This window comes from Orcinus orca, chromosome 10 (genome assembly GCF_937001465.1).
Source record: "Orcinus orca chromosome 10, mOrcOrc1.1, whole genome shotgun sequence".
Classification (NCBI taxonomy): domain Eukaryota; kingdom Metazoa; phylum Chordata; class Mammalia; order Artiodactyla; family Delphinidae; genus Orcinus; species Orcinus orca.
The window spans coordinates 23,591,302-23,604,957 of NC_064568.1; the positions used below are offsets into that span (position 1 = coordinate 23,591,302).

At 50.8% G+C, this 13,656-nt stretch overlaps 1 protein-coding gene across 3 annotated transcripts in view; it reads left to right on the forward strand.

Annotated features, from left to right (window-relative positions):
• The window catches only part of LRIG1 (leucine rich repeats and immunoglobulin like domains 1), a 120,291-nt gene that overhangs the window by 73,083 nt on the left and 33,552 nt on the right, over positions 1-13,656 (forward strand). Inside the window, exons 1-4 of one of the 3 annotated variants that reach the window (XM_033424785.2) lie at positions 3,770-3,903; positions 7,641-7,778; positions 10,057-10,200; positions 11,694-11,837. In XM_033424785.2, coding sequence (XP_033280676.2) covers positions 3,896-3,903; positions 7,641-7,778; positions 10,057-10,200; positions 11,694-11,837 — 434 coding nt within the window. In that variant the 5' untranslated portion in view covers positions 3,770-3,895. Of the gene's footprint in view, positions 1-3,769; positions 3,904-7,640; positions 7,779-10,056; positions 10,201-11,693; positions 12,279-13,656 lie in introns of those variants that run through there. The other 2 variants (XM_004267999.3, XM_033424786.2) reach the window with 2 other exon arrangements.

Consider the following 13,656-nt stretch of genomic DNA (forward strand, 5'->3'; position numbering starts at 1 on the left):
AGGAAAGTGACAGGAGGGAGCCTGCTGGGATGTAGAAAATGTTCCGTGTCTGTCATGTGGTTACACGGGTACAGACATTTTGTAAAAATGCATTGAGCTCTACATTTATCATTGGTGCCCTTCTCAGTATGCCTGTGATATTTCAGTAAAAACATTTGCAAACAAACAGAACGACTGTCCCCCTGCCCCGACCGCATGGTCTGTTGGATACTGCTGTGTTTTGCAACAAAAGAGAAATCAATGTCTTCTTGTGTGTCCTTGAAATGATTAATGTTTTTTAGCGCTTGCAATAATACAGTCGAACCCCCTTAGGTAAACATCAGGACTACTCAGGTTATTAAGTCATTAATACCGTGTACGTGCCTTCATCCTGATCATTTTGGTCACCTGCTACGTGGGCCAGTGGGGTTAGGTGCGGTGGTGCAGGGCCGTAGGAAGAATTCCAGGGCAGCACAGTGATGGGCCAGGTGCAACGTGCTCTGGGTGCTCAGAGGCTGCAGGGTGTGGAGTTTGATTAACCATGTCTGCCAGGGTCACTGTGGGGAATGGCGGGAGGGGGAGGGATGGGAGTGGTGGCAGGTGTATTACATTTTTACCCCCATTTCTGGACTAGATCGTGTGAAACTATTTCTTAGCCAGAGGTTCCGATGAGGCAAGAGCTGTAATTGGAGTTTTGCTGATTATTAAAAGTTTGATGTTGAGGTAACATGATGGAAAACTTGCTGTATCTAGTAAGAGTCAACACTGCAGGAGTTGAGCACGTGTACTGCTGTGAGTCACCCGAGAGCTGAGGGCACGCCTGCTTAGATGTTAGGACTGGTGTGATGGCCAGCTTCGGTGTGTTTCTTTCTGTGTCATTGGAAGAACTAAAGAGCGAGGATACACAGTGTGAATGTCTGTTCTCTGTAAGATCACTGTTTGCCAGCCTGCCTCTACTGGCCCCGGTCAGGAACCTGGATCATCTTCTGAGGAGCGTGAGAATGATGTAAACTTAGGTTCCATTTCACTTCCTGAAGGGGTAGGAGAGACGTCATTGGGAAAGATGGTGAAGACTGATGTCTGACCTGGGTTTTGGAGGGAGCACGGGAGGGTTCTCTTTGCTGCAGAGAGGTGTTTAGCCCCATTTTGCAGGTGGCTAAACCAAATTCAAAAAGAGTGATTGACACACAGTTGGAAAGCTGCATCAGAGCGAGAATTAGAATCTGGGTCCCTGCCTCCCAGAAATCCAAACCGGTTGCTCTGGGGTGTAGACCAGGGACCAGATCTGGCTCACAGCTTGCTCTGGTCAAGCAAGTTTTCTTGGAGTCCAGCCACACTCGGCTCACATAGTGTCTGCGGCTGCTTGTACACCCCACCTTCAGGGTTGCGTTGTCATGACACAGAGCCTAAAATATTTAAAATCTGGCCCACTATAGAATCCATGGCTGACGCCTGGTGTAGACAGTAGGTGCCTAATTTCAGCAACCAGCTGTAATCCACTTGACCCACCTTGACTCCTTTGATCCCCTCGCCCTTTCTTCCTGGCTGTTATCTGTGACACGAGATCTTTTCCACCACTAAGGGCACTACCTTCTAAACCCCCGTGTACAGAACCACAGTGGAACAATCACTTATGATGAAAAGCTTTCAGTGTTGGCTTCAAATGCCTCCGGGTGTTTCACTGTCTAATTTAACATGGACTCTGAAAATGCAGCCCAGTGGAGAGAGCTTATCTTTCCCGCTGCCTGCCTTTGAAGCCGGATTTTATTTGTGAAGCCTTTAACAGGTGTTGGTTTAATAGACTTCTGCTGTATTACAGTTTCCGCACCCCAGAGGACAGCCTGAGGGTTACACCAACCCGGGGTGGAGGCACAGGCTGCGCGATCTGGCCGCCACCCCTCCCCCCAGTCCCTGTCACCACAGAGTTGTTCTGATTCTGTTTGGTGGCAGAGAAAGGGCTGGGCTGCTTCCTGGATGAGACCGGTTAGAGAAGTACTCCTCTGACACTGCCCTCTCCTCACTCTTGTTTTCTAGCCCTAAGGGCCTCCCTTTGCAGCTTGTCCTGCACTGTTCTCTTCTCTCCACCCGGAGCTTCCATCACTGTGAGCCGGAGCTTCGTCCGCCGTATTTGCTCAGCGTGGCCCTCCGCCGCTCTCTGCAGACTTGTCGCTCACACAGGGCTCTGGGAGGCTGGTACAAACGCCAGCTTGGCTGGGGCCAATGACACAGACCAGTGTGAGCTGACCCGGGAAGAGCCAGCCGCCAGTCACATGTAGCCAAGCTCTGCTGAAGGCTTATGGATTGAATCTGGGGCAGTGCACCTCAAATTCCGCCTGGAGAGCCTCTCGGATGGGCTGGGGGGTCCCGCTCCCCTGGGCTTGCACGCTGGCTCCTCTTCGTGTCCCCGTTGTGTGACCGTGGCTGAAGCCCAGCAGAGCTCTGAGCCCCAGTGTCTTCAGCTGTAAAGATGAGAATAGTACCTTCCTCCTGAGATTGCTGTGTCTTTTCACGGAGCCTTCACCCAGGGCCTGCTACCTAGAGGTGTGTTCGGTAATTGGTCGGCTGTTGTTAAAAAGAACTTGGACAAGGATTCAGAGGTTATAAAGATGAACGGGGGCCTTGAAAACTGGACAGTTAGTTAACATTACAGGAGTGACATAACCGCTCGTGTTGCACGTGGCATTAAAACATGGAGAGTTTTATGAAAGTGGGACACCTCTCAAGGAGGAGGAGGGAGGCTTTCCTGAATACTGAGTCTTTGAACCTTGATGGACAGGTGTCCGGAGGGGATGTCCCTGGTGGGGTAGGGTTTGGTGGGCTGGGGTCAGGGGCGTGGGCCCGAGTCCCACGTGCTACAGGAGTGAGGAGGAGGATGTAATCCAGCTGGTTGGGGACCCACCAGATCTCTAGGCCCCCTGAATCCTGCAGAAGCTTCAATCTGGGATTTAATTTGAAGCACAGCTCCCCAAATAGCCCAGTCTCTCAGTGGTGGGGTTTTTGACACTCTCCAGTTGGAGCAGCCTCGTTTCATGCATGAAGCTAAGAGTGAGAGCTCTGAGTCAGCCCTTTGTTCCCAAGAAGGAGTCAGGCCTGCCTGTTTGCACTGAAGTGTCGGGCAGGACTAGGAACCATTCATTCCTTCTTTTTCCAGAGCACCCGCTGCAAACTAGGTCCTGAGCATTGCTCTGAGGGTACAGATATGGCTAATAAAAAGCAGAACTCATTTTATTGAGTACCTGCTTCATGTCAGGTCACATCAGCCCACAGGGCCTGGGAACTTCACACCACCTTTATAGCGGTTCACACCTGTAAGTGGTATAATGGGGATTTGAACTCAGGCAGGGCCATGTTCTTCAATGCCATGCCATGTTCCAGCCCATGAAGAACTCATGGCCTTGGGTGGAATTGCCAGGGTCCACAGAGACGTCTAACAAGGTGTGATTCTTGCTCTAGTGAGAGAAGGGAGATAGAGCTGTGTGGTCAGCTTTCCTGAATAGGAGGAATTCAGGAAGAGTTTGATCAGGGTGCTGGGCTAGAGTCTAGAGCAGAGGGACCAGACCTGGGGAGAGAAGATGATGTGCATTCTTTGAGCTCCAAGAAGCTCTGAAGCCGCTGTGGGCTGGGTCATTTGTCTCTGAGCAGTGCTGCCATGGGGCAGTTGGCAAACTCTTTCCTTCATGTTTCCTGATTAAACTCATCTGCTTGCCTGGGTTTTCTTCTACTTCAATGTAGATGAGTCCCAAATCTGTGTCTAAGCCTTTCTGAATTCAACCTGTATTCTTTGTGATTCCTTTAACAGTTATTTCTTGAGGACCTACTGTGTGCCTCACCCTATTCCAGTGGTTGGAGGCCCAGCAGTGGTCAAAACAAACAAACATCTCTGCCTTCATGGAGCCACATCCTGGTGGGAGAGAAGATGTTAAGGTAGAAATAAGCAAAATACTGGATGTATTAGATGATAATTAAAAAATACTGAGAGATATAAAGCAGGCAAGAGCGTGGAAAGTGTGAGAGTGGTGGGGGGGAGGGAGGAGGGAGAAATGGTGGGGGGGGGAGACTGTGGCCAGGGACCCCTCACTGAGAAGGTGACATGTGAAAAAAGATGGGAAGGAAGTAAGGGCATGGGACCTGTGGATCTCTGGGGGAAGAGCATTCATTCCAAGCAATGGGAAAGGCAAGTGCAAAGGTCGTGAGTCAGGCGTCTGCCTGCCGTGTCTGAGGGCCAGTGTGGGGGGCAGAGTACAAGGCGGAAGAGTAGGAAGTGAGCAGCAAGGCAAGTGCGCGGCAGACCACAGGGGCCTCGGAGGCTATCGTAAGGACTTCTCCTGAGTGAGACAGGAAAGCCGTCATCTGAGTTTTAGGCAAACAAGTCCTGTGAGCTGGCTGATTTTTGCTTTGTTTTGTTTTTAAATTGTAGTAAAGCACACATTACATGAAATTTACCGTCTTACTCATTTTTAAAGTATACAGTTCAGTAGTGTTAAGTACACTCGTGTTGTGTAATCAATGTCCAGAGCTTTCTCCATCTTGGAAAATGAAAACTCCAAAATTATTAAACAGCTCCCCGCTCCCCCTCCCCCCAGCCCCTGGCAACCGCCGCTCTACGTTCTGTCTCAATGAATTTGACTACTCTAGGTACTCATGGAAGTGGAGTCATAGGGTTTTTCATTTTAATGCAGTGTCCTCAAGATTCATCCGTGTTAATAGCGTGTGTCAGAACTTCCTTTCTAAGGCTGAATGATAGTGCTTTGTATGTGTACACCTGTCATGTTTGTCCGTCCGTCCGTCCATCCATCCATCCATCCATCCATTGGGTTGCTTCACCTTTTGGCTACTGTGAATAATGCTGCTATAAACATGGGTGTACAAATAACTCTTTGAGATCTGCTTTCATTTCTTTTGGATGAACACCCAGAAGTAGATTGCTGGGTCACACGCTGATAATTCTGTGCCTAATTTTTCGAAGAACTACCGCGCCATTTTCTTCAGCAGCTGCGCCAGGATTCCAGTTTCTCCACATCCTCTGCCCCGCATACCATTCTGGAGTTTTTTTTTGTAATAGTAGCCATGCTGTGGGCTTGAGGTGCTATCTCGTTGCATTTCCCTAACACTTAGTGAAGTTGAGCGTCTTTTCACGTGCTCATTCGCCATTTATCTTCTTTGAAGAAATGTCTATTCAAGCCCTTTGCACGTTTTTTGATGGAGTCGTTTGGGTTTTTCGTGTTGTTGCTGTTGAGTTGTAGTTCCTGTGTCTTCTAGATATTCACTCCTCATCAGATAGGTGATTTGCAGATGTTTTCTCCCATTCTGTGAGATGTCCTGACAGCATCTCTACGTCTGCTGGCTTGAGAATAGCCCATAAGGGCAAGGCTGGAAGGTCTAGCCAGTCGCCTGGTTACCTTAGCACTTCTGAACGAGAAAATTTAGGATCACCGTTCTCTGCACCCCCATCTGTCGTCTCCAGGTCCTGTGGACCCCTCTTCTTCTTCTCTTGTGTCTGTCTCTCTGTTGCCACCACCTCTCACCTGGTCCCCTGGGACATGGATGCCCTACTCCTCAGGGCATCTGCGAGGGCTTGCCTGATGTGGTCCCCCTGCCTCTGCCCGGCCCGTCTCCTGCCAGCACGCACATCCCACCCTCTGGAGCTGGCCCCGGCAGCCTCTTCCGGCAGAATCCTCCCCAGCTCCGCCCTCCCTCCCGGCAGGTCTCATCCGTCCTCGCTCCCACGCTCCGTTGTTTCTCATCTCCATGGCTGCCTCTTCTGCTCAACAGGGACCTCTTTCCAGTGTATGAAAGAGACCCGTCTTCATCACAGCATCCTTCCTCCAGCCTGGGCCTGGCACAGAGCAGGGGCCCAGAACATGTTTGATTCAGTGCATAAATACACAGACGAGAAAAAAGAAGGAAGGTGTAAGATGAAAGAGCCAGAGGAGAGGACGGGGTGGAGGGGCAGTGGGAGAAGTGGGCGGGGTCTCGCAGCTGTCCCGTGGTCCCTTGGACTGTGTATGGTCCCTCTTTGTGTGACTTGGGGCCAGCGGCGCCCCTTCCCTTCTTTCCTCAGACCTTCTTTTCCCAGCTCCCTGGTACTGCATTCAGAGTTCCTGGATGAGGCTCAGCTCTACTCCCTTTATTTCTTGTTCTTTTTTCCCATACTTTACATAATAAAGGTCTTCTTTTCTATTCTTTTTTTCTTTTTCTCTTGGAGTCAGAAAACTGAAGAGACTATCTTTATTAAGAACTTAATAAAGAACTCAAAGGAAGTAGTTTGGGGGTGGGGCACATGGAGGGAAAAGGGGCCTCTCATTCTGTTGTGGCTTTGCTGTGTGTAAAGGAGCTGTACCCTTGTAAATGGATTTTTGGGTTCAGGGCCTGGGAGAGAGGGGAAGAAAACAAAGGCGTCGGCGAGAAGCCCCAGAGCTTCTGGGAAAGAGGGCCTTGTTTATGCCTGTTGGAAACGATTTGGTCAAGTGTTTGTTTAAGAGAGATGCCACTTGGTTAGCGACGCCTGGCTCACTTGTATCGTGTTCAAGAATGCTTTGATTGGCTGGAGACCCCGATACTGTTTACTCAGAAACTGGCCTGAGTGAAAGGCTGGAGCCCAGAGGCCCAGCGCTACCACTCCACAGATTCTGAAATATCTGAGTACTGGGATCGGGGCCGCGGTGGTTTGAATCTGCCAGGCAGAGCGAAACCCACATGGGGGCCACCTGCTCCCTCCAGCCTTGGTTAGCGTCTGTCGAATTTCTCCTGATTAATAAATACTGGTTGGCGGGTTAGACTGTGGGATTTTTTAGAAAGAGGGTTAAAGGACAAGTAAGTCTTGGAGGGAGATAAACACTGAACCCTTATGTGAACATCTGCCAGACTCAGCAGTGTGGTTCAGGTGGGATCCTCCATATCCTTGAAGTAAAGGGTGTGGCCCCATCTTCCAGATGAGGAAACTGAGGAACAGAGCTATCAAGAGTGTGGAGTTGGAGGTGCAGGGGATTCGATTCCAGTTGGACCCAGCACTGAGTTCCTGGGTCCCTTATTAGGTTGTCAGGATTTTGCAATCTTTTTTTCATCCCTTGTGCCTGTCGCCCCGCCTGGTACATGGCAGGTGTTGGTAAAATGTGAGGTATGTGATGATGCGTTCAGTTGGATTAATCTGAACTCTGGGCTCTGGTGCCTGCATTCTTGTAAGTGATGGGGTTGGACTAGGTTCTGAAGATTCTAGATGCGAGCCACATCAGAAGCTGGCTGGTTGCACTGGGCACGTCCTTTGTGGGAAGGTGTACCAGTAAGATCTGAGTGCTGTTCATGCCAGGCGGCTCTCCACACGTCCGAAATATCACCCCTGTGTTCCTGTCCTTGGGGAGAGTAGCCTGGCTTAGAACTTGGGCAGACAAACTTGTCACAGACAAAGAATTTGACATTCTGTCTAGCTCCCAGTCTGCGGGTAAGAACTTGATGGAAAGAGGGATGGGAGATGTCGTTTAAGTGTGCCACAGCTAAGACCTGACGCAGCCAAATAATAATAAAATAAAAAGGGAGTGTCATAGCGTTTGTAATTTTCTGAAATTGCAAAGCAGCTAGGGAAAAAAATGTCTGGAAGAAGTGTTAAGGAAAATAGTTTCTTTGCAAAATGACATGCTAGACTCACCTTCCTTTGTGTGTCTTAGGCAACACAATAGGATCCGCAGCGTGGAAGGGAGTCAGCTGAAGGCTTACGTTTCCTTGGAAGTGCTGGATCTAAGCTCCAACAACATCACAGAGATCCGGAGCACCTGCTTCCCTCACGGGCTGCCCATAAAGGAGCTGTAAGTGCCTTGGGTTTGCCGGCAGCCCCCAGGTCTGGACGCAGGTGGACGTTCCCTCCTCTCCTCCAGCGTGGCCCGGCTGAGTCAGTGAGATGGGCACACACCTCCCTTGTCTTCCCGCAGCAGGGCAGGGGGCAGGAGACCCAGGTCCGTAGTCCTCTGTTAGCCCATTCATAGAGCATCTCCAAGTCCAGCAGCGTTATTCTGGCTGTAGAGGTGGCTGAGGAAGCCTGAGGCGGGGAGATGTTAGGTAGCCTAACAGACTGACCATTTAAGAGCAGACTCTAGGCCTGAAATACGTGGCTGTGTTGACCACAAAGCCTGTTTCCTTTCTCCTTCACTGGGCTGCCTCCCACGAAAGCTTAGAACAAAGGTCTGGGGGTAGTTAGATGAGTGACGTGGGAGCGAAACCTCTCTGCAGAGGCTCAACCAGCCAGTGCTCGTGCTTCCTCTGAGTTCTCTTGAGCTTCTCCGTCGGGCTGTTTCTCTTCTGCCCATCCTACTGCCCCATCTCACACCCCACCAGTTGGCAGACAGAAGAAAAACAGTCAAAGCCTGTTTAACCCACCGCTTATTGGTAGGAAAATGTTGCTTTGGGGAAGAAACTGAAAACTCAGGCTAAAAGCCACGCTCAGGTGACAGGTGAGTCCCCATCCCCTGCATTATTAGTGAGCGCTTTGGAGGATTGTTCGTGAGGCTGGTTTCAGGGGTCGTTGTGACCCGTGTGCTCAGAGGCCAAGGCCAGGCACACAGATTTGTTGAGATCCCCGAGGAGAGGAGCGGTTTCTTTCTTAGGCTGCGTCAAAACGCCAGAGTTGGAGAAAGGAGGCCTTGGCTAATCCTTCGGCCGATGTGGCAGTGCTCAGCCCTCAGTGAGGGCTTTTGAAAGGTGTCCGGCTGCCACCTGGCACTGACTTGTTTGGGACAGAGAAACCACCACTGCTAAACTGCATTGCAGTGACCTTCTCTCTCTCTGCCTAAAAGCAGGGGATGTTGTACTTTGGCACATGCTGGCCGGTGTATCTTCATCGCACAGACTCTTCTTCTTTCATCTGGAGTGTTAAGAACAAACAGTCCAGCTCCGTTCGCACAGAATCCTCATGTGCCCTGTCCTGGGCCGCTGCCTGATGGAGACGAAGAATGCCTTCTTCCATTCCGTTCTCCAATGTCGAAAATGCTCTCTGGCCTTTTTTCTCTTTTGCTTAAGCCACAAAAAGCACCATTGGTCTAGGGAAGGTAGAAGGAAAAGTGTTGGGGATAACTTCTCATAGGAAAGACCAAATTGTTACCCCCTTTTCTCTCCTTTTTTCCCCCTTCCTTGATGTAATTTACATACAACAGAATGCACAGACCTTAGCTGCCCAGTGCGTTGCGTTTTGAGGGGAGGTGCCCCTTGCACATGTAATCCTGTAGGTGGACATCCCATGCAACTATTGCTTGTTTTTTAAAGGGATTCCATGCAGACCCCTTAAAACAATTTTTTTTCATTGAGATACAGTTGATTTTATAGTATTATATAAGTTTCAGGTGTACAGCCTAGTGATTCAGAATTTTTATAGATTATAGTCCATTTATAGTTGTTATAAACTATTGGGTATATTCTGTGATGTACAGTATATCCTTGCAGTTTATTTATTTTATACCTAGTAGTTTGTACCTCTTAATCCCCTACCTCTGTCTCGCCCCTCTCCCCTCCCCTCTCCCCACTGGTAAGCACTCATGCAGATCTCTCTAACTAGAATGTTTCTCTGACACATTTAAAATTATTTAAATGATTTGGTTTATGGGCATTTACACGTCATACAATGAGACCCACTTCAAAATTAAAGGCTGTTTCTCCAAATTATGACATCCACTCTGACCTTGCTTCGCAGTGGACTTTCTGCTGCCTAAGGTTCTTCTCACCGACCTTGAACCCTAACTCTTGGGTAGTGGGTGCGAGGGACTCCTGCAGCGGCCCAGCTGGGGTGTGAGGATGGCTGGGGTGGAGGTAACTGACTTCCCTCCCACCCTCCTGGGGTAAACCCCTCCGGCCACGAGCAGAGCAAGCTCTGGGCTCAAACAGGGCTTCCGTCGAGCCTGACAAGGATGATCCTGACACCCGAGTCTGGGAGTAGAGGTGAGCTTTGCAGCCTCGGGACGACAGATGTCTCGTTGGAAACCCATCCTTCTGGGTGTGTTTTAGCTCATTTTCCTAACGCAGGCAGGTCTGGTGTCGGTAACAGAACGAGGAGGGCCTCCTACTGACCACCGCGTTTTCTCTCATGAATCATTCCAGCAACCTGGCGAGCAACCGGATCAGCACCCTGGAGTCGGGAGCGTTTGACGGTCTGTCACGGTCGCTGCTAACGCTTCGGCTGAGCAAAAACAGGATCACGCAGCTTCCTGTGAAAGCCTTCAAGTTACCCCGGCTGACACAACTGTGAGTACAGAGACCTGCACTTTAATTCAGCTTAGCCACACTTCACGGAGGCCAGATTTCCCCCAGGACCTCGATCCAAATGCACCCCCTTCCCCGCTGCCCCTCGGTCAGGCTGTGCATCCACTACCGTGGACGCAGAGCCTAATAAACGCAAATGAGAAGCTGGGTCTGGTGCCTGCGGGCCGCCCCAGGTTGCCCAGGAAAGGTCCGCCGAGGACGTACATGCCTGTCCTCATCGGCACTTTCCAAAACGCAGTGCGGAATCCTGCTGCCTAGCTGATCCTGGCTGATGCTTAGACTGTGGGCGTGGGGTTCCTTACTTATCTCCGAGGTTTTTGTGTTTCTTTAAGGCACCCGGCTAATCTGTACTGTGGACATTACAGAGTCCGGCACTGCTCGGGCAGTTTGAGAGGAAGTCAGTGTAGCCAGCAGTAGGAAGCAGGAGATGGGTCACCACCTTCATCTCCTTAATCTCAGAAGGTAGTTAATGGATTGTTTTTTTTAAATGAAAGGGTGTCATTCTTTACTTTTTCGACCAGCACGGCTGAGTGCCCTCCTAGAATGGCCCAGGGTTTGGAGTCAAGAGAACCTCTGTTTACCAGAACCTGATGGACTGTTTGTCCCCTGGTTGTTTTGTTGGCCGGTGTCCTTTTTTTGTATCAGAAGAGTGCTACCTCGGGAAAACAAGCTGATAATCGATGTTTGGTTTAAGCGGAACAACACAAGTGTTCACGGCCAGGTTTGGCGGCGAGACGGGGTGTGCCCCGCCCTGCTCCCTCCCGCTGCCCCGACACACCTGTGCGGCGGGGCCCGGCCGTGCCCTCTCCAGTGCTGGAGAAGCTCTCTGGATGCTCAGGGCCGTATGTGGGTCATGAGACGCTGCAGAAGTAGTTGGGGAAATGCAAGGGCTTTCTGGCCAGGCTGTGTGCTCCCTTCCTTGAGTGTTACCGATGGAGCCAGTTCACCCAGATTCCTGAGATCTTTTGGCTCCGTGAGGCTTCAGCGCACGGGGGTTGGAAGCCCGTGTGTACGCTTTGCAGTGCGCCCAGATGCCCGCCCCTGAGGGCAGTCACTTCTCTCCATCAGTAGAGACCTGAGTAGTGCCTCGGTGGGAAATGTCGTTGCCGTTTGATACCCGTTGGTTAGATTTTTCCTGGGTTGAGGCATCTGGTGTGGGTCTCTGCTGCTGAGTTACGAGACAGCTCACCTAAGACGTTCACCTCCTGAGTCATACCCCCTCCTCACTGCAGAGTCATGGGTGCTTGGGGGAGAAATGGGAGCACTCGCTCATTCGGGGGTGCGGTGGGCTTCTGGGAGCTCTGGGCCCCCCTTTCACCAGTTAGCAATGGCCCGTCAGCATCTGCATGCACGTGGGCGTGCACGTCTGTGGTACGTCTCGGCTTCCCGGGATTGTCTCTGGGGACCGCGTGGCGATGGTTGTAGGCGGGGCCGTGGGTGGGGGACGCTCTGAACCGCTGGCTTCGTCTCTTTAGGGACCTCAATCGGAATCGGATTCGGCTCATCGAGGGCCTGACGTTCCAAGGGCTCGACAGTTTGGAGGTGCTGAGGCTCCAGCGAAACAACATCAGCAGGCTGACGGACGGCGCCTTCTGGGGTTTGGCCAGGATGCAGGCGCTGTGAGTGCGGGCCCGCGCCGGGGATTCTTGCAGGCGCTGAGGGACCACTTAGGACCTCGGCCGGACCCAGCCCCTGCCCTTTGGGACTTCAGCTGGGCGCCACTCAGTGTCTTTGGGGACTTCGCCAAACCTCAGGGTGTTTTTCTTGCAGGTTAAGAAAATCTCTTGGGGGGAGTTTCATTGGATTCAGTGAAGCGAGTTGGTTCGTGAGGTTGGAAGAGGGGCTGTTTTGCTGGGGCTGCTTCCCCTCCCCGTTTCCCCTCCCCTTGTTAACCCAGCACAAGTGCACGTGCCCGATGCAGTGAGGCCAAACAATACCAAAACGTCGGAGTTTGGAGCAGAGAAAGGTTTATTGCGGGGCCGTGCAAGGAGATGGATGGCTTGTGCCCCCAAAACCCCGAACTCCCCAGAGGGTTTCAGCAAAGCATTTTTAAAGGCCAGGTGAGGCAGGGGCGGGGCTGGTTGTTGCAGACTTCTTGGTGTAGGAATCCTTTGTCCTTGCAGCTGACGGTGTAGGTCAGGTCCTCCAACAAGACAAATGTTAGTCTCTGTTCTGCAACTTTTTATCTCTATGTGAATACAAAAGTGTTAACACCTTTAAAGGTCAGAGCCTTGAAAATGGGCTACCCTGTATATTTCACGCTACAGGCAAGATTCTTAACTGGAAGCAAAAGCAATAGAAGGCGAAGGTTAAAGTAAAAGAGGCATCTGACATGCAGTCAGATTTGTTCTTCCCTATTAGACCCCCACCCTGCCGCCTTGGAGGACAGTGGTCTCCCTTCCCACATCCTCTCCTGTCTCGCGCACGCCACAGGAAGTTCCCTCTCTCCTCACTTTGGGTTTGACCATCTTTCTTGATGTGCAGGTGGGCCAAAAATGTATAGTTCATCCTGAGAGATTTATTTATGTTCTGTGAACTAATCAAGCCACTCGCTGCAGATGTTCCACTTTTATCGAGGGAGCGCTCGCTCCAGCCAGATGTGGACAATCGCGGGGCTTGCCTGCCTGCGGAGGGATGGAAAAGCATCCGGAGAAGGGCAGACGAGGCAGTTACCAAGCTTCAGCTTTTCAGCATTTACATTTATTTATTTTTAATCAAAAGAAACATTTACTCACAGTTGAACAAAATCAAATTGTAAAGAAAAGTAGTTGTTGCCCCCCACCAATCCCAGCTGCCATTCTCTCTTTCCCCCAGTTCCACCCCCATGAGGCAGGCAGTCACTTCCATTCATTCTCTTTTTGGGGTTTTCCATTTGTAGTGGTTACTTCCCAGTTAATACACTTGTACCACTACCTTGATGTGTTACCGTGAGGTTTCTTGCTTTATTGTCAATGATTCAGCTCGCTCAGGACACCCCCATGCCCTTCCAGTCTCTACAAGTTACGTCACTCCGTTTATGCCTTTTATCAGTTATCTTTGCAACTGATACAAAAAACAAAAAACTCCAGGTCCGGTTCCATCAACCCTCTGAGCCGTCCTCATCATCAGGAGCATCTCTCGATATGCACACCGTCTCACACACACACACACACACACACACGCGCGCGTGCACGCACACGCGCGCGCACACACACACTCTTTGTAAAATGGCATCCTTAGCACTGGCTGTTTTGCTTCTCCCTCTCTTCGTTGTTCACCTTTGCGTGGCTCTGCCTCTGTTTTTACATATTCGAACACGCTTTTCCTTGACATTCTTAAAACTGTCATTTTGGACTTCGGAACCCAGGTGGTCATGAGCTGGGAGGGCCGGGAGTCAGAATTCTCAGAAGAACATGGAGTCCTTAGCACATGACATTTGGGTTTTACGGTGAACAAATT